Source organism: Bombus vancouverensis, chromosome 7, assembly GCF_051014615.1.
Source record: "Bombus vancouverensis nearcticus chromosome 7, iyBomVanc1_principal, whole genome shotgun sequence".
NCBI lineage: Eukaryota > Metazoa > Arthropoda > Insecta > Hymenoptera > Apidae > Bombus > Bombus vancouverensis.
The window spans coordinates 17778476-17801103 of NC_134917.1; the positions used below are offsets into that span (position 1 = coordinate 17778476).

The window sequence follows — 22628 nt, forward strand, 5'->3', positions numbered from 1 at the left end:
AATACTTACCGTTGGTTAGTGTTCAATAAAAACATAAAAGGACGATGTACAGGAATACCTAAAAAATTAACAATTTTTTTTATTACAGAAGAAAGTCTGGACCAGAATTATAAATGACATAGAGCTTCAGCGTTTGCAATGCCTTTATTTGGTTACTCCCTTTGCGTACATTACTTCGCGCAGAGAATACATATTCGGATATTCTTTCGTTTCTTTTCCCTCATATTCCGTTCACTTTCTTCGCATCACAATTCACGTACATTGCTTGTCATTTTAACTAACCTTCCTCGCGACGTCTTAACATATCACCATTTTTTTTTCTTTTTTTTTTTAAATAACGTTTTACTCACCCTTTTCCTTTCGCTCTAAAAGGCATTCGTTTTTTTTTCTTTTTCTAATAACGTTGTTCTCACGTTTTCGTCCGCTTATCCGCCTTTTCGCCGAGGTAGGCGTAGTATTTTGTTTTCAAGTTATACGGTTCTTTTTTTTATATACATATATATTTTTTGTTTTTCCTCACACGTACGCTTTCAATAATATTTTCCGATATTCTCTCTGAGGGAGCATTGGAAAAGCATTGGATACTCTGGGTTTCTTTAAAACGTGGGATCTGGTGGATGATGGAATTGGGGGACAGGGTATTAATCATCTAGGATGTTAAATTATAATTAGGGGGATATAATTAAGATAATCCATTAATAGTTACGAAAAAAACAACAAGAAAATAGAATAGTACTTCGATGGTTCTCGGTTTAATATCGTGCGGCACTTTTTTTTTTTTTATCCTTTTTATTTATACTTATAAGTACTCCGTCCTCGAATATTACTCTTTTGGCTTGCTCTTCTCTTTCTTTATTCTTTTCTTTAAATTAATTCCATTCTTTTTTTTGGCATTTTTTTTCTTAGTTACATTTTATTTTCATTTTTTTCTCTCTTTCCTGCAATGCATCAAATGCAAACACACATTGAACGCCTGCACATCAGATGAGAAACAAAAAAAGGAAAACTGCACGCTACAATTGCTAGAAAAATCAGCGCACTAATTACATATATATATCTTTTTTTTTCGTTTTCGTTTCTTTCTCCTCGAAAAAGTTCACATAAAATTATCAACAAGCTACAAACGAAATCTCATTGACTACGTTCTCCATACTTCTCTCCTTTTTCATCGCATGCGCTCTCATCGTTAAACGCTGCGTAAACATATACACCTTTTTTTTCTTTCTCTATTTCGTCCCATTTCTCTTTCTGCATTTTGTTTATCAAAGGATTAATAATAATTATCTAAATGAACGTTTAATATTCCTCTCGTCTCGCTTTGTTCGCGTTGCGACCATTATTTATTTATTTCTTTTAACTCTTTGTTCAACGACAACGGGGGATACATTTTTTTTTCATTTAACGGCACCATCTTGGATACATGCATAACAAATTCCACATGCCAAGAGGCCCCCCAATGTCATATTTTTACTTTTTCTCTTTTCTTTGTTAACAATTTGCGTCTTCGTCTTGAGAAAAAAAGTATAGCTACACCTCAAACTCTCCAGTCACAAAGCATTTGTAGCAGCTCATATCTATCCAGTTCATAAGGTCAACGGACGCAAAGTCGTCAGAGGCTGGCATCCGAAACTGCTACTGTGCCTTCTATCGGAAAAAACATATTAAATATGTAACGTTAATTGTAACTGCAGTAAATTCGACTAAGTACTCGGACCATATACATTCTACGTTACGCCAAATCGCGCGCTTCAAATAAAAACCCGATCGATGTAGTAATGCATCGAGACCAATCTCTCAAGAGGTGTTTGCTCAATTAAATGTTCCTCTATTTCGTAACATGCACTACATATCACGTGATTAATTACGCGTATATAAGTACATATACATATACACATCTTCCAATTTCAGGTTACATAACAACAAATGTAACAAAAAAAAAAAGTATTTCAACGTTCGTAGCTCTAGTAACATAATACGTAACGTACAACAGTTTTCAATTTGACTGTTCAGCCAATAATCTTTGGTTTTATTGTATATCTGTACACATCGTACACATTCGAACAAATGAGAGAGGTCTTATTAATTTGTGTATGTTTTTTTACATAACGTTTTTTTCGTTCGTATTTTCCAGCACGATGACGGTTGACGAATAGTACAATAGAGCGCAATAAATCAAAACGGAAAAAAAAGAAAAAATCAAAACCTTCGGCACGTAGTATGATTTCCTTTTTATGTACACTTTATTACCTTTTCCTATCATTGTGCAGAGGTACATTAGACCGTACCCAGTCCAGTTGACCCAATGTATAGCAATCTTTCTCGATTTTCTCTTCTTCGCGAATAATAGTATCTTCCATTCCGATCGGAGTATAATGAAAATGATCCTGTTCGGAGAGAATTCTGCGTTTGACCGGAGATCGAATGGGCTCGGTTTGAACGCACTTGTCACATTGACGCACCCTGAATTTCAACGTTAAATTCGAAGATACTGGAGGAAGCGGCGAGTCATTCTCTCGATACTCCATGTAAGGACTCTCTCCACCAGGAAGATATAACAAATTTCCTGACTCAGATCTGCGATACGCGACCCGCTCTAAAGTATTGTTCACGGGAAATGTTGTCCCATCGGCCCACTGACCATCATCCTTTATTGGACGAAAGTGTGTCCGCGCGGAAGTGAGCAAATCCTCGTCCGGTTCTGGAAGGCTGTTTACCTTCAGATTTGAACGAGATTCTTTGCGTGTTCCAATGGGAGTTTTACGCGGTGCGACTGGAAAGAAGCAGCTACCTGTCTGAGGACTGTGGCCCAAGGTAGCTAAGTTACTACCTAGCCCTTTCCAGCACCATGATCCATCCATAGCTGAGTCAGACCAGTTAACATTGCTCTCTGGAATGGTATATATCAAATATTTATTTACCATTGATTTAGATGACAAAGTTAGCAACTAACTTTTGCACGTATATGAAACAAAAAATGAGAATAAAACATACATTGCAGTACGACACAGATATTCTACGTCTAACTTGATGTACTCTGTTATTTACTTACATGTCACAACGATCTCCTATCCGTTAGATATACTTAAGTCAGTATTACTATGTCGTGACACTGGTAAATTATATGTACCTAAGATACTCACTTAATTTATTCTTGTTACTACATTCATCCGCATAATCTTCAATGCTGATTAAATCGATGTCCCATGGAATGAGCGGCGAGTCGTCAACGATAGATTCCTGATACGGCGTGTCAGTAGCATAGCCATTGTCTGAGGTGGATACAGTAAAGATTGTCTCGGTAGTGTCTGTCGGCCAAAGGGGTCCTGAAGGAATAGAAAGCGTAGGTGCTGCCCAAATCGAAGCCGTGTCCTGTGCATTGCCTGGTCCTGAATCCCAAAGTGCTTCCAAGCTCTCGTCAAATTTTGCTTGTAACTGTGCCAATCGAAGTTTATCCAATTCCAATTCTAGCTCTTTTTCCCTCTCGCGTTCCATTGATTTAGCAAATCCAAAACTTTGCTTTTCTTCTGCTCTGCGTGAATCAATACTCTATAACAAGTAGATCAACTAGTCAATGATTCTTCTTGATAATATATTACGATACTTGACTTAATCTCGGATACTTACAATGGACATTTTAGTTTTCTTATTGCGAGATTTACTAGCGTTTTTATTGTTATTGTAGTTGACTCCGTTAATTTTGTTATTATTGTTGTTGTTGTTATTATTATTTCCAAAATTCCTATCTTTTCTCTGAGAAAATTTCTTCAAGGTCGTAGGTTGCAAAGCAGGAAATGCCGCGTAATATCTGAGAGCTCTGTCGCGAGGTGTAAGCGACTCTAGATTCGTTTTGTTTTCATCATCAGACTTCTTGAAATCTTCTTCTTTTTCATCTGAACCACTTCCTTCTAGGTCTCGAAGTTTCATACATAATTCGTCGACCAGCGTTTCCACCCCACACTTCTATAGAATAAAATATATTGTTGATACATGTAAAAAGATATTTAAAGTATGAAATGATAATAACAATTACAATTACGCACATTATCAGCAGCACTTGTTAAACATTGCACAACAGCACGTCTTTGTTCTGTGTCTCCTCGCGTGGGCAGTTTTGCTTTAGGTCGGGCCCGAATGCGACGTCCTCCGTTTCTACCTGTACCAACTGCTTCTTCTGGAGGGCTTAGGGCCGAGTCGGGGCAGCGCAGTAGGCTGAGTACAAATCGCGAGTACGCAACGGGGTCGATTCCCAGTGCGTCCAAGCGTGTCTCAAGCCACTGGCGCAACTCCTCCTCGGCCCTGGTACCAAACACTTCACCTCCTCCAGGGGACGTCGCTATCCCAACTAGGTGCAGTGCTGGATTCCTCATTTCCTTTTAATAAAGCTCCTCCTAGACCCAGGAACTTTCACAGACTTCACTACCTCCAGGGTGATCATCTTCTCTCCTTGAAAAGCAAATCAATTTTAACAGTTGTACACTAAATGTCGGTGTGATGAAGATTAATGAAAAAGCTAGTAACAAATCAAATTACCTATTTACAATAGAGTTACAGTATTATATTATTGTCCTTTAATGTTTCAATTTTACTGAATCCACCACCTTGACATTTACTAGATTAATAAATGTTCTTTTGTTTCTTGTTACTTGTAATTTCTCTCTTTTAGTTTCGTTGCCCACAATCAATGGTGGTACTTCCTGAGATTTCAGTTACGTGGATATTAAAAATTATTTAGTTCTTGTGCACAGGTGGTGGATATCTTGTGGAAATGAGGCTGGCAGGTCTTAGCGAAGGATAACAAATATAGTCTCCTCCCCATTTTGACACTGAAATTTTATAATTCCCAAATTATCACTTTAGACATTCTGAATGCAAATAACATTTCATGCAAATAAAGAAATACGTGTTATTTCTTTTTCATTATTCTCATTTATTTATACGATAGAAAATATAATTCTTCATTTTACAATACATGTTTTGAAAACTCTATGTTATACATATATAGCAAACTTAAATTTATAAAAGGCTTCATAACTGAACTATAGAATATTGTTATCACATTTCTTACATAAACAACACTAACTGGTAATTGTGTAAAACTTTCACTTTCATATAATCTAAATAAGTGTTAGTGCCAATACATTAATAGCTCATATATCATCCTATAAACATATAAAGTAATACAAAAATAAAACAATGTTTATTGAAACAAAGTTCTGTCAATAATAAACCTCACTTTTACTAACTTAGACTAATTTGACTAACTTAGTCTCTTGTAATAAGAAGCATTACCAAACAATATATATCACATATTACAAAAAAAATAAAAAGTAAAATGAGTCATAGATATTTAAACACAATAGAACAGAAATTGGTGACTAAGGTTAGTTCTCATATAAAATATCAAAGTATTGCTAAAAGATTTATTCTCTTTATTTCATAGATATAATATAATATAATTCATAGATATAATAAATACAAAATATATTAAATGTCTAAAGCAAACTGATTTCTTAACCCTAAGTGGGAACAATATTTACTCCAGAATAGACACAAAACATTTAATATGAAATTTTGTTTATTTTACTATAACACAAAGTCAAACATATATTTCTACTCTAAATTTTTCAATGTCACGTTTTGTAACACGTTCATTTAAATTTTAGAGTATTGGAAATTTTTTATGTACAATACAGTTAGTAATCTAAGACGCAGTTAGAATCGTACGTTCATGTATTAGAGACTATTAAATCACGTTGCACGGATCGTGGAGCTAAAATACATGTTCCACATCGTGGTCAGGAGATGAGCTATCATAGTGCGTACGCAAATAAAAACAAGCTACAGAATCTACCAGGACGAATCGACACTTTTATCAATGTTGTCAAAAACGTTTATCATTGGGTTACGCGGGTACAGGAATTCGAGCATGATAGGATAAAATTTTCGAGTTTTCCACGTATTATCAACCAGCCTCGTCCACTTGATAGGTGTCTCTCGTACTGATACACGAAAACAAACCGTAAATTCGTGTGCACAATGCTGCAGCTTGACTGTCTACGAATTGTTGGCAAAGGTATTTGTTCGAGCAATGCGAATAACCTTGCAGATTGCGCTATGCGTTTTGTCTGAGTCATAGTTCTCTCGTCAAGAGAATGAGCAACTGCATGACGTTACAAAATAACAACAAACCTGCCTTCATACACAACGCACTGTCAATTCGTGACAAGCATGGTAGCTAGTTCGATCATGATCAACAAAAATTTGGAAATTTTGACGTACCTGCATGCCTCGAGAGATGATTTTCACCCCGGCCTCTTCTACACACCCCACTCAGAGAAAAACATGGCGGCTACTAAAAGCTTCACTGCCCCTCCCCCTTCCAGGTGCTGGCAATCGCACAGTTCTTGCACAAGATTCCTTGGTCTGTTCAGAAATGAATCTTCTATCGATGATAAACATGTGATTTCTTTAGTTAGGTTCTGTTTCGTTAGTCATATTCAGAAATATATAAATTTTCATAAACATTCATAATCTAATTATCTCACTTCATTCCGTACTTCATTTTTTAGGTTTTATTTATTATAATTCATTGTAAATAAATATATATTTTACACATATTATTTTCATATTATCAATGGTACATAATGACACATAGCAGTAGAGATGGCACGTGTAATCTAGGGAGGTCGTAATGAACAGATTCATCAAACCCATTTAAATACTTTCGATGAGAATTTAATATTTCACTCTCTGATATTAAATTGATAATAAGATAAAGAGAAAATTTAAGGAAGATATATGTACATAAAAAATAAACTATATTATACATTTAAAAGTAAAATAATATTAAATTAATTATAGTTTATGTATTTATTAAATCATTCAATAATACATATTTTATAAAGAGAAGTTCATGTGTTTTCATTCGTGTAACTAATTTGCATTAGAAATGCTACCTGTATGTTCTTAAACGGTTAAGAATACACTATAAATAAACAAAAACTATTTTTCTGGAGAAATTATGATGTATATTTCATTGCAAATATACTTCTGAAAAGAAAATATATTGAAAGAAGTAATCCTAGATCGGTATTAACGGAGATATTAATTATTACACTAAAAATAGTGATATACTAGTTCAACACTAGCTGATCTTTGTTCTCTCATCACTATGTTCAAGTTGGAAAATGTATGACGGTGAGGCATTTTACCACATTGCAGTTAAAAACGGCTTCGAAATAATTACAAAAATTACAAACAAAATATTGTAGTACAAGATGAATTCTTTAATTCGTACAAAAAGGATGGTATCTGGCCAGAGAACAATTCGCCGTATGTACAATTATTTTTATTCGATAATAAATTGAATAATAATTGTAACATTTTTTAATACATATATTCTAGATTGTACACGCTATGTTTATGTAACAGGCGAATTTGTAGTTGACGCTATTAATATCGGTGATAAATTAACATAAATTTTCCACTTTGCATTGACATTTTGTTAATGATCTATCTGATTATCGCGATTGTAGGTTATGTTGTGAAATAGATATTACATCGATATTATTACAACATATATGTCATTGAAACTGATGAATATTAAAATATCTCGAATTATACTCGTGCTTTGCTTCATCTTACATCTAAATGCTTTATAAAGTATATTTATTACAGAATATTACTGCTTTAAACTGTGGTATAATACCAATCAAATAAATGGTAACTTAGCATTTATTTATATGGGTAGAAGAGATACCAGGAATAATAGATTATTATTGCATTCAACGATAACAGAGAACTGCAATAGTAATAACTTGTCATATGTACAGTCTCGTTCATTTTATATTACACCAACTTGGCATGGTCAAGAATCATCTTCCAAAGTGGAAGACACTGTAAGAAATATTAAGGAACAAAAAGAAATAAAAAATAAAGCACAAGAATCTATTGTTCAGAGTGGTTCAAAATCAGTGGAAAAAGTAGAGAAGCTAACTGTATGGCAAAAAGTCAAAGGAGAAATTATACATTATTATCATGGATTTAGGTTGTTAGGTCTTGATATGAAAATTTCAGCAAAGCTGATATGGAGAATTTTGAAGGGTAATGAACTCAGCAGAAGAGAACATAGACTTGTAAGTTACGAATTGTGTATAACTATAAATGATAGTTGTAAGTTATATTCATTCAATTATTTTAATGATTTATTTAACTTAATTATTTTTAGCTTATAAAAACAACAGGGGATGTCTTCAGACTTATTCCTTTCTCTGTTTTTATTATTGTACCCTTCATGGAATTTTTACTTCCAATTGTTATTAAATTTTTCCCTGGTTTATTACCATCTACTTTCCAAACAGCAACAGAGAAAGAGGATAAATTAAAACAAGCACTGAAGGTATCATCTCTATAATATTTAGTAACAATTCTCTTAATAAGTTGCATATGTATATAATTTTCTGAATTTTAGATGAAAATTGAAATGGCGAAGTTTCTGCAACAGACATTGGATGATATGGCAGTGCAGTCACCTGGTTATAAATCGATAAGAGCCAAAGAATTTGCCGAATTTTTTTATAAAGTACGATCGTCTGGTGCTGTAGCCAGTAACGAAGAAATTATGCAATTCAGCAAACTTTTCGAAGACGAGATTACATTAGATTCTCTTACTCGACCACAATTAGTTGCATTATGTAGAGTACTAGATGTACAAACTCTTGGAACATCAAACTTTTTACGATTTTTACTTAGAATGAGACTTAGAAGTCTCACTGCAGATGATAAAGTAATTATTATGTATATGCACATAATAAGCTTTTTCGAAAATAGTAATTAATGTTAATATGATAATATTACCTTTACAGCTAATTGAAAAAGAAGGTATAGACTCACTTACTAGAACTGAATTACAACAAGCGTGCAGGGCCCGCGGAATGCGAGCGTACGGATTACCAGATAGCAAGTTAAAGGAACAATTGTCTCAATGGTTAGACTTAAGTCTAAATAAAAAAGTTCCACCTTCGTTACTGCTTCTTTCGCGCGCGCTTATGGTCCCCGAAACGATACCTATGTCAGACAAATTGAAGGCTACCATTTCTGCCCTTCCTGATACTGTCGTTGCACGTACCCAAGGCGCAATAGGAGAGAAAGAGGGTAAGATGGACCATAAAACGAATATTGAAATTATTAAAATGGAGGAACGTAAAATCGAAGAGGAGCGGCAAGAGAAAGAACCGCAAATCGCCACTGTTGTCCAAAACGATAAAACCGACGAGATTACAAATTCAGATGTAAAAGTAATAGAACAGGCTTTAGATTCTCTAGGGAAGGTATGTGAAAATTATTTTTTATGGTAGTATTAGATTAGTAGCTTTTATTACTATTTTTGAAAGATAACTGTGTATCCAATTTTATAAAGGATAAGAAAATGTCTGTTGAAAAAGAAGAATTGAAAGAGTTGAAGGAAGAAATGGCAGAGTACCAAGAAGATATCAAAGAACTTTATGAAATAAAAGCAGCTGCTAAAGGCCAAGAAGATATAGAAAATATTAAGGTATCCAAAGGTGCTACACGTTTGTTTAAGAAAGTGAATAAGATGATTAATAAGATGGATGCAGTCTTGACACAACTTGAATCTGAAAAACAAATGAAAGAAATACAAAAGAATACTGTTGGCGAAGAGGAAATTACTGTTTCAAAAACTGCTGAAGAATTAGTTAAGATAGATGAATTAATTTCAGTAATTAAAAAGATTCAAAATGTACCTGATCAGCATCGATTACAACGCATAGCCGAAATTCTAGCAAAAATTGACGACGATAGGGACGGATCTATAAAAATTGAAGACGTCTTAAAGGTATAATATATAATATAGAATAAATAATTGAATAACGAAAATTTATACTAATTGCATATCGTAATTTTAAGGTGGTGGAATTAATTGGTAAAGAAGATATTAAGTTAAGTAAAAAGCAAGTAGATGAATTGCTTGAATTGATTGATAAAGAAGAAATCTTGGAAGATAAAGGGCAGACCGAGAAAGCGGTACAAAAAGATGCAAGTGAACTTAAAGATGGAAATTGTACTCAAAGAAAATATGTTCCACCTAAATCACCAGTTCCTGCTACACCAGTGACGACTGAGAAGAGTTTCGGCAAAGAAGAATTAGAAGAAAATGTTGAAGAATCGAATAAAAGTTTTGCTGCACATTCATCCGAAAAAGAAAGAGAGAAGTCAGCTGCAGTTTTTAAGAGCAATTCCAATTCTGACCCAGTCAGAAATCCTCCGTTGACTCCCGGTGTTCCACCACCTGAAAAAAAAGCGGAAGGCTCTAAACAGCTGTAATAACCGCACAAACAAATATGATTAATGTATGTAATTATGAATACAACCTTTTTACTGGGTACTAATTTAGAAAGCTATTATATTTTCATCTTTAGATTATGTTTCTACCTCCATAGTGCGATATTATTATAAATTTTTTTTTTTTGTAAACGAACTTGTAAAGTAAAAAGTGTTTGCAAGAAAAACAACTGTAATAGTTTCATGTATGTAGTAATGCACTTTATGGTAAATGTTACTGTTACATGCATGTCTTTAGATTTAAAACATTTGATTAAGGACAAACAAAATATTAATATAATTTTTATATTTATGAAACTAAAACAGATTTTGAATTCTGAAGACTGTGATGCATTTAATGGCATCAATATATTATTTGTTTTATGAATTTTCTAGGTAACACGTGCTGGACACAAAAACTACATCTTGCATGTAAACTTTCAATGTAAAAAAATGCTTTGTAAAATTGTATGTTATGATAATGTTACTAATATTGATGATTAGTAATGAAATACGATAGAAATATACAGCTTTTATTTCAATAAAACGTAATTACAAAATACTGTAATAGCATAAAGGGATCATTCCATCTGTTTAACTATTGATTATTACGGAATTATAATCCGTAAACAATAGGTCACTTCTTTTGTTGTATAACAGCTTCTTAATCAAGGTTAAAACAAGATGTACATTTATAAATAAAATAATTAATTGCTAAGTATACAACAGAGAACTAGTGGTTACCTGTACGTACCGATTACATAAAGATGCAATTATATAAAAAAGTATACAATATTTTAATAAGTACTATATATTATATGAAAAATTGAATAATTATTAGTACTATATATTATACATATATTACATATATATATTATATAAGATATATATAATATATGTATATCGTCATGTAACAAATATTTTATTTCAGGAAAAACATGAATGGTTATGATGCACAGGGCAAAATATTTACTTCTTCACTTTAGTGCATCAAACTGAATATGTAATTTATTATTTAATGGTTTATGTAATAAAACCATTTCTGTATAAAAGTTACAGCAATTTTTTTTAATTTAGGTCAATAATCATATTTACATATTTATCATTGTTATATTAATATATATCTTTCCCTCATATTTTTATTATATTTATTTAGTATTTTATGTTTTATACGAGTTATAGAAAATTATATACGTAAATAAAAAGAAGTCAGATAAATTTATGTATATGAATATAAGAGATATTTATTATGATTTTTTTTCTCTTTTAAATATCGATGTTTTGCATTTTTAATTTGCAATTATTTAATTTCTTTAAATCCACTTGATTTTGTACATTATTATTTAACTTTAGATATATATAAATCCTTCTATCTTTAGATATAATTTTTTCTTGAAATAATATAATTTTCATAAAATCTTAATCATACATATTCAAGATATCTTAAAATTACTGTAATAATGTGAATTTTACATAAACTACTTGGTCAATGAATAAGATATTTAAAAGTATCATCATATATCCTAAATCACTTACATTTGTTCATTTTATTGTATATTTGACTAGAGCACTAATTTTAAAATTTATTTATAAAGAAATAATATTACATATATGATAAATATTTCAGCATTTTATCTTCATTCTAATGTTTGTAAATAAATTGAAAATAATGTAGTGAAGATTTATACATACATACGATACAAGGATTTCCTAGCACATGTAAGAAGACAGAGTGAATACTTTGTACTACCGGTTACCTCGCTACTCGCGAAAGAGGTGCAGGTTTTCTGTATATTTGACCATAATGACTGCGTTAAGTGGTTTTATGGAATTTTTTCAAAAAGGGAAGGTGAATGTAAATTTCTGTTTATGTTACATTCTTTTAAAATATAACAAAAATTCTAACCTGATATTACCGATCAATTTTTATACTTAAATGCATTCTATTTAAACTATATAAAGTTATTAAAACTTTATAAAGTTTTTTACATAGTCTTGTGAATTAAATTTTAATTCATATCTTTCCCTTTATTCATTGTATAGGTATTTAAAAATAAATTTGTTTAATAATGGATTTTTAATTATTTGACATTTCAGACATTTAGGCCAAAAAAAAAATTTGCTCATGGCACATTACGATATTCTTTGCATAAACAAGCACAAGCTTCATTGAATTCAGGAATTAATTTGAGATCTGTTGTGAAATTACCACCAGGAGAAGATCTGAACGATTGGATTGCAGTTCATGGTATTTGAAATTTTCTATTAATCTTACTATCTATTATATAACAAAAAGGCTTAAAAGGTCATAATCTTTATAAATAATAATATAATTTCAGTGGTAGACTTTTTTAATAGAATAAATCTGATATATGGTACCGTATCTGAATATTGTGATTCTGCGTCTTGTCCGACAATGAGTGGCGGAGCACGTTTTGAATACTTATGGGCAGATGGTGAAAAATATAAAAAACCTACTGCACTCCCAGCACCACAATATGTTAGCCTTCTTATGGATTGGATTGAAGCACAAATTAATAATGAAACCATTTTTCCTGTATCAACAGGTATAAAGTTTTAAAAAATTTTAATATTTGGTAATTTGATAACTTATATATGTAAAAATTTCTTTTTAGATGTACCATTTCCAAAAACATTTGTACCACTCTGTAGGAAAATTTTGACACGTTTGTTCAGAGTTTTTGTCCATGTCTATATACATCATTTTGATCGTATCGTAGCAATAGGAGCGGTAAGTTTCATATACATGCTCAATAAATGTTATCATATTAAAATGTAATTTAAAATATTTCTATTTTAGGAAGCACATGTAAATACATGTTACAAACACTTTTACTATTTTGTAACAGAATTTGAATTAATAAATACAAAAGAATTAGAACCATTGGCTGAAATGACTGCTAAAGTTTGCAAGGATACTGCATCACCAACACAAGCAACAGCACCATCAAGTAATGCTAGATAGTTGTAAGCTTAATAAATGCATGAAGTCATAACCAAATTAGAATGAAACAAATTTGCTTTAATGTAAGTAAAATAGATAATGACCATACAATTTTATTGCCTTTCAAAAAGTATTGCAAAATTTTTATTGCTAGGATACCACAAGATAATATTTGTTTTTTTCCAATTTACAGAATCAAAGAATTTCAACAAATGCTTTATGTACAGTGCTTAAGTTCTTTAATTATAATATTGAAAATATTTTATATTCTACTTTAGGATATCTTATTAAAGTAACTATATCTCTCTCTCTCCCTGGTTAGCCATATTAAATGCGTAACAAATGAAATAATTAGATTTTGAAAATCTATACTTTTTGTGGGTAAATAGTTACAGCAATTATTACAATAATTAATTGTAACAGTAAGTAATTAATGTATAAACATACAAGTTATGTTTTTACAATTGTATGTCTTAAAATTAGTTTATATATCTTTAAATGTACAGATTAACACTTGTACTCAAGTAATTTTATACATCGAGTTTTATAAATAGACTAATAATTTTATAAATAGATTATTTATGATACATATTAATTTTATAAATAGATTGTATTTATAAAATTATTTTATAAAATATATATTTGTATATATAATTTTGCGTCATTAAGATGTTTGTGTAATGTTCTCATATATTGCATTAAAAATTAAAAACATTTTCTATGAATAACACTGTACTAATAATAAAAATAGATAACATCGCATATTGTAAAAAAAAGAAAAAAGAGTACAAATTTAAAAATTAATAAAACACAATAAACCAATTGCCATGATAAAAACTTGTTCACTGTTTATAAATAACTTAAAATGGATTATGATTATTTGAAATAATTTCACTCATTATATACAATTTTCGTTTACTGCAGATTACAAGTCAACAAATAAACTTTTCGAGGATGAATTTATTGTTATATTGTAGCCAGATAATACATGATTTGGAAATGTACTGTTTATTCACCAGTATTAAAATAAGACTATAAAATATCACACTAAAGATTAAATACAGCATTTTTTTATGTAGCTTCAATAATAATTTGATATTATAGTTATGATTATATTTTATAATTATAAATAGTTTGAGTTTTTATAGTCTCACTTTAATGCCAATTCCTTTGCTAAAAGGTCTGTGTTACTTATAACTTGTTCTAAATTTATTGATGGTAACATGTTCACACTCGTAATCTATACATGCCGGAACGAATGACATTATAATCTTGTAAGTTTTCAACTGGTCCAACCGCTGCAATTACTGGACACTGATCATAAATGTATTTCATGCCAATATCGTGAATATTTGAGGCAGTTATGCTCTGCAAATAATTTTATTGATATGAGAACTGTATTTAAAACATAAAAAATATGTGAATGTTACTTACATTTATCCTAGCTTCAAGTTCGTGAAGTGGTATGCGCCGGTTATAACAAAGCATTTGCCGCCCGATGTCTTCACAAATTGCAGTTGTTCCATCCAATTGAAGGAGCATATTTGTTTTAAGAATGTTTTTCGCGCGTTCTACTTCTTTTTCAGTCACTGACGTGCATAATCGCATCCATTCACGTTGTACATTATGTACAAACCATTCAATTTCCATTGGGTCAGACACAAAGTATACACCCCAAAGTCCTGTGTCCTATAAAAAAGATATCTCTTATTAACACATGATTAATGTACAATATTATATACATATGCAGTAATATAAATTAATAACAAGTACTTGGTAACAAGTATTGAAGCTTTGATAACTATGGCATAATCCATCAGTTGCAGAAGCTTCAGCCAAGAAACTTATATTGTTTACACCTCCTCCTTGGCTACGGTCCCATGCTCCCATAAGGGTATTTGCAACCATAAGAGGAATATTATCTGGATCAGACCAACCAGCACCTTCAACAGCAATAGCAACATGTGCGAGAGGTATACTATCATCACGAACCCTTATTTCTGATCCTGTGTAACGGCATGGTTCTAACAAAGGTGGAATTTCATCATAGAATGGCCCTTTCATTTGGCCAAAATGCTTCTGAGCTAAATCTACTAGTTGATTGTGATTTACACCACCTGCACCGGCTAAAATGAATCTGTGAAGAAATTTTAATAATTTTTAAATACATATATGTATAATAAAATTATTTTATGGATAGTTGTAATTACCTAGGTGGACCATAGTATTGCCTAACATAATTAACAAGATCGTTTCTTGTAATGCTTTGAATATTTTTAGTAGGGCCAAGAATCGTTCTTCCTAAAGGTGTACCTTGATATGCACTAGCATGTAAATGGTCAAAAACAACTTCCTGCAGATTTGTTTCAACTTCTTGCATTTCTCTCAGAATAACACTACGTTCTCTTTCGATTTCACTTTCACCAAGCTTCGAATTTTGAATGATATCACTCAAAATTTCAACAGCTTTTGGAACATCTTCTGCTAAACATTTAGCATAAAATACTGTTTGTTCCCTGCTTGTATATGCATTTAAATGAGCACCCATGTTTTCAATTTCTAATTCTAAATCAGTTTGTGAACGTTTAGTAGTTCCCTGTTTGTAATTACATTCTCATTTTGATTGTCATTTTTAACATTTTATTTCAAGTAAACTTGAACACCACTACTTACTTTAAAAGCCATATGCTCCATAAAGTGGGCAACTCCATTAATTTCATCGGTCTCAAAGCGACTGCCAGCATCGATCCATAATCCTACCGTAGCTGTTGGTGCACCACTGTCTTCAGTAGCAATTCTCATACCGCAATCTAAAGTTGTAACTTGTGTTGGTGGTTGATTCAACAATATTTCTTTTAATGACGCTGATGTAGATTGCCATTGCTTTGGTACCTGATATAAATATAACTATAGACATATAACAAAGAAAACTAAAAGGACAAAAGTGTAAAAGATTAATTTCATTTTATGCTGGTTTATTTTATTTAAAAGATATACCAATATTAATAATCTTGACAAAACTAATTTTATAGGCTGAAATAATAACTAAAAGATTGTACATTAAGATTAAACATTATAAATTATTGAAATGAAATTGATGTGATCATTTTAATAATATAGAAAACGATATCTGTCAAAATTAAATTTCTCTGTTTACGACACCGTTGTGCAACATGAATTAAGGTTATGATAGCTTGATACAAGTATTCCTATATATATCATAGAACACGATTTACTGAATTCTGTTTGTTATTCATTAATAATAATTCATCATATTTCTTTTGTTTCTACAAACATTTAAAAAGTTCATTCTTATTACGTAAGCAGTAAATGGATTCAATGGTTTCTCAGCTTGAGAAAATCATATTGAATTGAACGTAAAGTTCGAGAAATTATTCTGTTACTACTTAATAATAATAACAACGTTATGATAGAACTTGAATTTTATTACCTTTACAAGGCTGGTTTTGTTAGAATAAGCCCGCAATGCGGAACTAACTTTAAGCAAACGAGTCGCCATTTCTTTAAGTCTTTACAACTGTACGACCTTGCGACGAGTATGATAGTAGAGTTCGAACTGATGCTTAGAGGAGTATAGTTTTGACATACTTTTTAATATTATATATATATATATATATATAAATAAACGTTGATGAAACAATAGATCAAAACCCATATCTATTATGATAACAATCCAATTGTACAAAGCTTCATATAATATAAAATTGATATAAAGTCGATTCTTTTAAAATAGAGAATATTGAGAGATTATTACTTGATTACATTTTATAAAATCTTTGTAATACTTTTATTTTTTAACATACATGTCCGACATGAGAGAAGAAAATATAATCATATTAAATATTACATGTTAACAATACATTACAACGTAAATATAAAAAAGTGCATATTTTGTACTCGATTGTGAACTTTATGCGATACTGATGTAGGGAATTTCGTTACATGGGAATAATTCCCTATCCCCATCCCGCCATTAGTACCTACTGTGAATTTGAAAACCGGTACGATTATTAAATATCCTACAGTTGTGAATATTCTCTATCTGAATGAAATAAGTAGTCTGGCATAAACGTTTTTAGATCTTTAAGTCTATGTTTCAAAATGGATACCATAAACAATAGCAATGAGAACTTAGAGCAATCTATTCAAATGCTTAGTCAAGAAAACGCTCAACGAAGGTCATTTTTGAGGTTAAGCGGAAAAAGTACACCTTCTAAAAGATTATCATTACAAAACACTAATTATTTACGAAAAGATGTGGATGATTCTCATAACTTTAATGACATCAATAGTTCAAGGATGTCGGGTAAATCCTATCTTCATTCAAGATTAATTAAGGCTCATGATCTTTTGGATATTGATACTTCATTAACGCTTGCTCCTCATGAAGTACGAGATATAATGGCTGCTTCAGAAAAAAGTGAATTTACCTTGAGAGAAATGATGGAAGATAGTAGTGCGACTGGCATGATTTTAAAAGCAAGGGAACCTTGGAGAGATGTTATGTCTAAACTCTTCTATGATTTCTTACATAGTTTACAGGCAAACTTTTCACAGGCACAGGTATTTGATACTATTGCAGATTTTATACAAAACTGCACAGACACGTTAGATATAATGAGAGGTACATAGAAAATTATAGTGTATGTATTGACTTTGTATTTTAGTATTATATTTTGCATATAATTATATATTTTTTATCCTTTAGGTATGCAGTCAAAAGTAGAAACTACTGAAATATCGGAAGATGAAATTTCTTTAGAAAATGAAAGGAACACATGGAGACTTATTTATTGTTTGTACCAAAATAGAATAAACAGTCTCAATTTTTCTACTCCAGTCGAAAATAATACATACATATCAGAAAAGGTTGTAATAGATAATTTGTTCAAAACTGAAAGTTACATTAGAGAATACCAGTTAATAATTGACTGGTTGGAGAAAAATGCATTAGACCAAGCGGATAAATATCCAATCACTGAACATTTCACAGATAAAACAGTCGCATGGGAAAATACTGTGAGGCAATTATTAATGTATAAAGACAAAGAACAAATTCCATTTCGTTCATCCAGACCATTGGTATCATCTCTAGATCCGGATGCTCCAATAAGAGAAGGAAAACCTCTCCATGATTTAGACAGGGAAGATGACGCAAGGATGGAGAAGAGAATGTTCATAGAGGTACAAGATGTTTAATAAAGAATTAATCGAAAAATATTTAAATATGTAATATATAAAAGAATGTAATGTATAAAATATATTTTATTTAAATAGGTTCGCTGCGGTCGTCTTCAAAAAGCACAAGCATTAGCTCAATACTGTGGACAACCTTGGCGAGCTGCTTGTCTGTTAGGATGGATACCTCATCATGATCCTAACTATCAAAACCCATCATCTGATTCTAAATTACCTATTGAAGGAAATCCTAATAGAAGTCTTTGGAAATTATGCGCTTGGGAACTTTCTCAAGAAAGGCGTGTAGGTAATGATTGTTTTATTATCTGTACTATTAAACATGACCTATCACAAGCTGCATGTTATAATTAAAATTTTTTCGCGTTCAGGTCAATTTTATCGCACCATTTATGCTAGTCTTTGTGGAAATGTTCAACAAATGCTGCAAGTGGCGTCTTCTTGGCAAGATGCACTATGGGCTTATATGAAAACACTGTTAGACATTAAAGTAGAACGGGAAGTGAGAGATCTAGTGGCAAAAAGTTTTACGGACATGCCTGACGATTATTGGAAAAATGAGATCTCGTTAAAAGATGTATTTAAAGAACTTCACGCATCGAAAAACTCTGATATTCGAGCACAATCGAATAAACCCGATCACCTTATTCAGAAATATCTGATACTGGATCAAATACCGAAATTGATGGAAGAAATAGAGGACATGATATGTTCGAAGTCTTGCGATCCTCACTTCTTAAGGTTTTTAGCGCATCTGATATATTTCTTTCGCCAAATTGGGAAAAATGCAAAAGATAAAATTGGAGATAAAGTTCTGTTGGCATATGTTCGCGTTTTGATCGAAATGGATGATCCAATTTTAATCGCTTTCTATACAGCTATGTTACCTCAAGAACTTCAAATAACAAATTATGCCAGTTATTTGGAGACTATAAAAGATTATGAACAACGGAAAAAATGCTTATCTGCAGCAGAAGATGCCAATCTAAACGTAGAGGCAATTACGAAACTAGTAGTAGAAAGTATACGTTCTAAGAACATCGACGTCGATCCCACTGATTTGAAAGGTACTATGACTGACGCGGACGTTGACAAGATTAATGCTCTGGATTGGTTGATATTTTATCAAAGTCAACGGGAAGAAGCATTGTCGCAAACTAATGCTCTTATAAGATATTTTCTGACAAATGAAAAAATTGACGCTGCTAGAAAAGCTTTTAACAAGGTACGAAGTTGAACGATTCCTTACTTTTTAAATGTTTCTCCAGTTGTTTTTAATCGATGATTTTTTGCCTGTCAAATTTTATAGATTCCAGTAGATTCCATTGAAACTATTATGGCTGAATATCCAACGCTAGAAGGTACTTTAACAAATCTCACGATGACAAATAATCTGTCGAAAAGAGCATCTTCAACGATTCGAGAATACCTTTGTTATAAAACTTATCTTGATGCCCAAGAAGGTTTCGCCGAATGGTTTTCTCATTATCATCATGGAAAGCCTACGCCGTTAGAAGAGTTACCCGCATATGCGACGTTCACCGAAAAAGTCGCATATGAACATAAAAAGTCACAATACAACGTAGAAATGGAAAGGTGGAAGTCTACGATGCAACATCATACGAAGGTTCGTGAAATAAAATTTATCATATTAATACGAAATAAAGATTGTTAATTATTTTTAATATTATTAATCTTATAGGCAGTGAAACAATTATTGTTTAACGTATTGTTATTCCCGGATGGTGGTTGGTTGGTTGATTCAAATAACAATAACGAGGAATCATGTACCCCTGAAGAAGCGGCCCGCGAGCATCAAATGGAAAAGTTACGGCAACTTTGTATTCCAAAAGTTACGCTTCTTTTACATTCTGTGATGACCGAAATGAATGAACACGCTGAATGTATACAATTGGCAGACATTCTTGCCTCTGAACAGTATCAACTTTATAAGGTACATACTGATACTATATATCACCGTTCGTACACGATCAATACGTACTAAAACTGAAAGGTAAAATAATCGATACTTTAATTTATTTCAGGTGTTCCAAAAAGGAAGACTGCGCGAAGTGTTTAAGAAAATCTGCGAATCTTCTCTCGTCCTAATGGATCAAAAGAAAGATCCTTGGGGATACCCGAAATAAATTTAGCAAAATTAAATAAATAGCTAAGGAATATATTCAATTGTATATGTAACAACGAAACAACGTATTGGAATTTTAATATCGAAAAAATGTATAGAAAATTTCTTCAGCTTTTTTATAAAACCAGTTTATTGTCAACCACAAGAAGTGAATATAAAATTTGATACAATGTTCAATAATTCATAATCATAATATATTATATACTTCATGATTATTTAGATGCTCCTTTTACCCAATCATTAATAAATGTAGCGCTGTCAAAGCTGTAGATTTAACGCGTGAAATATTGCGGAGAAATTCAGGGTCAATGAAGGACATACATTATCCTGAGATATTTTCATTCGAATAATAATAATAATCATCGTAATTCCACGATCTTTCTCTATAGTTTAGTCACCTCTAAATCTCATACACATCGTTGGTATCCTTCGGACGTGGATCTGCGTATAGTGGATAAATACATACAAAAGTGTTTATTTGTATATAGAATTTCAAAGGAAACCTTTTCAAAGGTTTTATGTATCGAACGAAAAGATAAGAATCATGATAAAGAACGAAGGTGGTCGTGATGCGTGATGTACATTGGAGTCTCTATTTCTATATTCATAGGGTGTTGATACTTTTTGCCGGCAAGAGCAGTCTTTTCATAACATTTTTTTTTTTTTTTGAGAGCATTTTTCTCTCTATGTGGTTTTATGCGTACATTTGCTGTCTTACTTTCCTCTTTATTTCCGTAAAAAAAGAGACCAAGAAAAAGAAAGAAAAAAAATGAACCGATATTATAAACGAACCATCGCCTATTCTCGTACAATGTATAGACTATATCGAGAATGTTAACATTGCACGGAAATATCTTCATTCGTAGCTGAATCAGAGGATCAAGTAGGCTTTCGTAGATTACTTGTAATTATTCACCAATGAATCGAAACTAGAAAGATATGTATATCACGGAATAATTGACCAAAATATACATGTTTACTCCATGTTTATCCGAATTACTTTCATTTCATATTTTAGGGTTCTTAGCCAGTACGTAGAATTTCAGAACGTGAAATTATTTATACATATTTGGTGGACAGTTATTGAAAAAATTTACTATATTCAAATTTGATCGTTAGTTTGATAATTAAATAAAATTTGATTTGATAGTACGTTTCGCAAATTATTGAACTTATTTCAGAAAGCTACAATGCTCTTATTAAGTTGATCGATTAACCTCAAATATATTAGTAATCTCGCACAAAACAATTTTTATAGCACCGAAATCAGAGAAATAACTGTTTGAAGATTTTAAAAGGAATGTATATATTCAATGATGCAATGCGAATAGTTGTAGCGTCGTGAAACAAGTTGTCCGAGCATTTATATTTTCACAATATCTGTTCTCGCTCGATGATACATAAATCTATTCGGTGCAGAATCAATTTCACCACGAGTAAGATTCTTGGATCGAAAACAGACAAAAATAAGATGAAAAGAAACGACGACACGTGCAACATTATACACATACACGGCTTAAAATGCACTACACTGCATTGACATCGAAATTCAAACTCGTATACATCTTTGTATGCAGTTAGGCTTACACTCTGGACCAGAGCGTTTTATTTTCGCATTCACGATGGCCATAAACTTCAGACACGTGCGAGTAGTTCGGTGTTCGATAAACGCAATCAACGATTACATTACATTCAAAACGTTTAAATTAAGCTGGTATTCCAACTATTTAGGTACTTTCATTTCTCTTTCTCTTTCTTTTTTTCTTTTTTTTCTTTGAATAACATAAACCACAATGCACGATTAAATTATGAAAAAATTCGATATGTTCTTAAAACCATGTTCGCACGTGTCTCGTAAAAACACGAGGACCTTGACAATTGAATCGACTTTACAGTAATACGAGTACACGATTAATAGAGTTACTTTGTTGATTAGTCTAGTCTAACACGTAAACGTTG

General features: G+C 31.7%; 5 protein-coding genes across 9 annotated transcripts; 3 read left to right on the plus strand and 2 right to left on the minus strand.

Annotated features, from left to right (window-relative positions):
• Nucleotides 1-125: 125 nt before the first annotated feature.
• Nucleotides 126-6389, minus strand: LOC117156136 (uncharacterized). 3 transcript variants are annotated; one of them, XM_033332921.2, is made up of 7 exons: nt 6280-6389; nt 4531-4823; nt 4041-4443; nt 3625-3957; nt 3141-3546; nt 2248-2887; nt 126-1644 (listed from the first exon to the last, which is right to left on the minus strand). In XM_033332921.2, the coding sequence occupies exons 3-7, from the start codon at nt 4365-4367 to the stop codon at nt 1584-1586; spliced, it is 1767 nt and encodes a 588-aa protein (XP_033188812.1). In that variant the 5' UTR covers nt 4368-4443; nt 4531-4823; nt 6280-6389; the 3' UTR covers nt 126-1583. The 3 variants fall into 3 exon arrangements, with proteins under 3 accessions (XP_033188812.1, XP_033188794.1, XP_033188803.1); XM_033332903.2 differs by having other exon boundaries at nt 3625-3960; XM_033332912.2 differs by lacking the exon at nt 4531-4823 and having other exon boundaries at nt 3625-3960; nt 6280-6385.
• Nucleotides 6390-7128: 739 nt separating this feature from the next.
• Letm1 (Leucine zipper and EF-hand containing transmembrane protein 1) lies at nt 7129-11074 on the plus strand. The gene is made up of 7 exons (XM_033332829.2): nt 7129-7332; nt 7678-8135; nt 8228-8398; nt 8471-8785; nt 8865-9329; nt 9419-9856; nt 9928-11074. Exons 1-7 carry the CDS (start codon nt 7278-7280, stop codon nt 10342-10344), a joined length of 2319 nt encoding a protein of 772 aa, XP_033188720.2. The 5' UTR covers nt 7129-7277; the 3' UTR covers nt 10345-11074.
• Nucleotides 11075-11999: 925 nt separating this feature from the next.
• Mob3 (MOB kinase activator 3) lies at nt 12000-14061 on the plus strand. 3 transcript variants are annotated; one of them, XR_013058830.1, is made up of 6 exons: nt 12000-12196; nt 12439-12589; nt 12681-12908; nt 12978-13093; nt 13163-13389; nt 13500-14061. XR_013058830.1 is itself a non-coding variant. In XM_033333094.2 (5 exons), exons 1-5 carry the CDS (start codon nt 12146-12148, stop codon nt 13325-13327), a joined length of 711 nt encoding a protein of 236 aa, XP_033188985.1. In that variant the 5' UTR covers nt 12000-12145; the 3' UTR covers nt 13328-14061. The 3 variants fall into 3 exon arrangements, 2 of the variants coding, with proteins under 2 accessions (XP_033188985.1, XP_033188994.1); XM_033333094.2 differs by having other exon boundaries at nt 13163-14061; XM_033333103.2 differs by having other exon boundaries at nt 12004-12190; nt 13163-14061.
• Nucleotides 14062-14246: 185 nt separating this feature from the next.
• UQCR-C1 (Ubiquinol-cytochrome c reductase core protein 1) lies at nt 14247-16915 on the minus strand. Its single transcript, XM_033333004.2, has 6 exons — nt 16758-16915; nt 15980-16198; nt 15517-15902; nt 15080-15443; nt 14741-14995; nt 14247-14674 (listed from the first exon to the last, which is right to left on the minus strand). Exons 1-6 carry the CDS (start codon nt 16824-16826, stop codon nt 14534-14536), a joined length of 1434 nt encoding a protein of 477 aa, XP_033188895.1. The 5' UTR covers nt 16827-16915; the 3' UTR covers nt 14247-14533.
• A 339-nt stretch (nt 16916-17254) lies between these two features.
• On the plus strand, nt 17255-21657 carry Nup107 (nuclear pore complex protein Nup107). The gene is made up of 8 exons (XM_076620174.1): nt 17255-17328; nt 17407-17951; nt 18036-18511; nt 18605-18812; nt 18895-19748; nt 19833-20150; nt 20226-20477; nt 20569-21657. The coding sequence occupies exons 1-8, from the start codon at nt 17270-17272 to the stop codon at nt 20668-20670; spliced, it is 2814 nt and encodes a 937-aa protein (XP_076476289.1). The 5' UTR covers nt 17255-17269; the 3' UTR covers nt 20671-21657.
• The last annotated feature ends 971 nt before the right edge of the window (nt 21658-22628 follow it).

What these genes read in the sequence shown, in the direction of transcription:
- UQCR-C1 (XM_033333004.2), bottom strand. Translation starts at nt 16,826, where the DNA reads ATGGCGACTCGTTTGCTTAAAGTTAGTTCCGCATTGCGGGCTTATTCT. An exon ending in TGGAGCATATGGCTTTTAAA is followed by an intron (nt 15,903 to 15,979) that starts GTAAGTAGTGGT and finishes AATTACAAACAG; the next exon opens with GGAACTACTAAACGTTCACA. An exon ending in AACTTGAAGCTAGGATAAAT is followed by an intron (nt 14,675 to 14,740) that starts GTAAGTAACATT and finishes AATTATTTGCAG; the next exon opens with AGCATAACTGCCTCAAATAT.
- Nup107 (XM_076620174.1), top strand. Translation starts at nt 17,270, where the DNA reads ATGGGAATAATTCCCTATCCCCATCCCGCCATTAGTACCTACTGTGAA. An exon ending in AGAAGAGAATGTTCATAGAG is followed by an intron (nt 18,512 to 18,604) that starts GTACAAGATGTT and finishes TTATTTAAATAG; the next exon opens with GTTCGCTGCGGTCGTCTTCA. An exon ending in CTAGAAAAGCTTTTAACAAG is followed by an intron (nt 19,749 to 19,832) that starts GTACGAAGTTGA and finishes CAAATTTTATAG; the next exon opens with ATTCCAGTAGATTCCATTGA.
- Mob3 (XM_033333094.2), top strand. Translation starts at nt 12,146, where the DNA reads ATGACTGCGTTAAGTGGTTTTATGGAATTTTTTCAAAAAGGGAAGGTG. An exon ending in TTCAAAAAGGGAAGGTGAAT is followed by an intron (nt 12,197 to 12,438) that starts GTAAATTTCTGT and finishes TTGACATTTCAG; the next exon opens with ACATTTAGGCCAAAAAAAAA. An exon ending in GTATCGTAGCAATAGGAGCG is followed by an intron (nt 13,094 to 13,162) that starts GTAAGTTTCATA and finishes TTTCTATTTTAG; the next exon opens with GAAGCACATGTAAATACATG.
- Letm1 (XM_033332829.2), top strand. Translation starts at nt 7,278, where the DNA reads ATGAATTCTTTAATTCGTACAAAAAGGATGGTATCTGGCCAGAGAACA. An exon ending in GCAGAAGAGAACATAGACTT is followed by an intron (nt 8,136 to 8,227) that starts GTAAGTTACGAA and finishes AATTATTTTTAG; the next exon opens with CTTATAAAAACAACAGGGGA. An exon ending in AAATTGAAGACGTCTTAAAG is followed by an intron (nt 9,857 to 9,927) that starts GTATAATATATA and finishes CGTAATTTTAAG; the next exon opens with GTGGTGGAATTAATTGGTAA.
- LOC117156136 (XM_033332903.2), bottom strand. Translation starts at nt 4,367, where the DNA reads ATGAGGAATCCAGCACTGCACCTAGTTGGGATAGCGACGTCCCCTGGA. An exon ending in TAACAAGTGCTGCTGATAAT is followed by an intron (nt 3,961 to 4,040) that starts GTGCGTAATTGT and finishes TTTATTCTATAG; the next exon opens with AAGTGTGGGGTGGAAACGCT. An exon ending in AGAAAACTAAAATGTCCATT is followed by an intron (nt 3,547 to 3,624) that starts GTAAGTATCCGA and finishes TACTTGTTATAG; the next exon opens with AGTATTGATTCACGCAGAGC.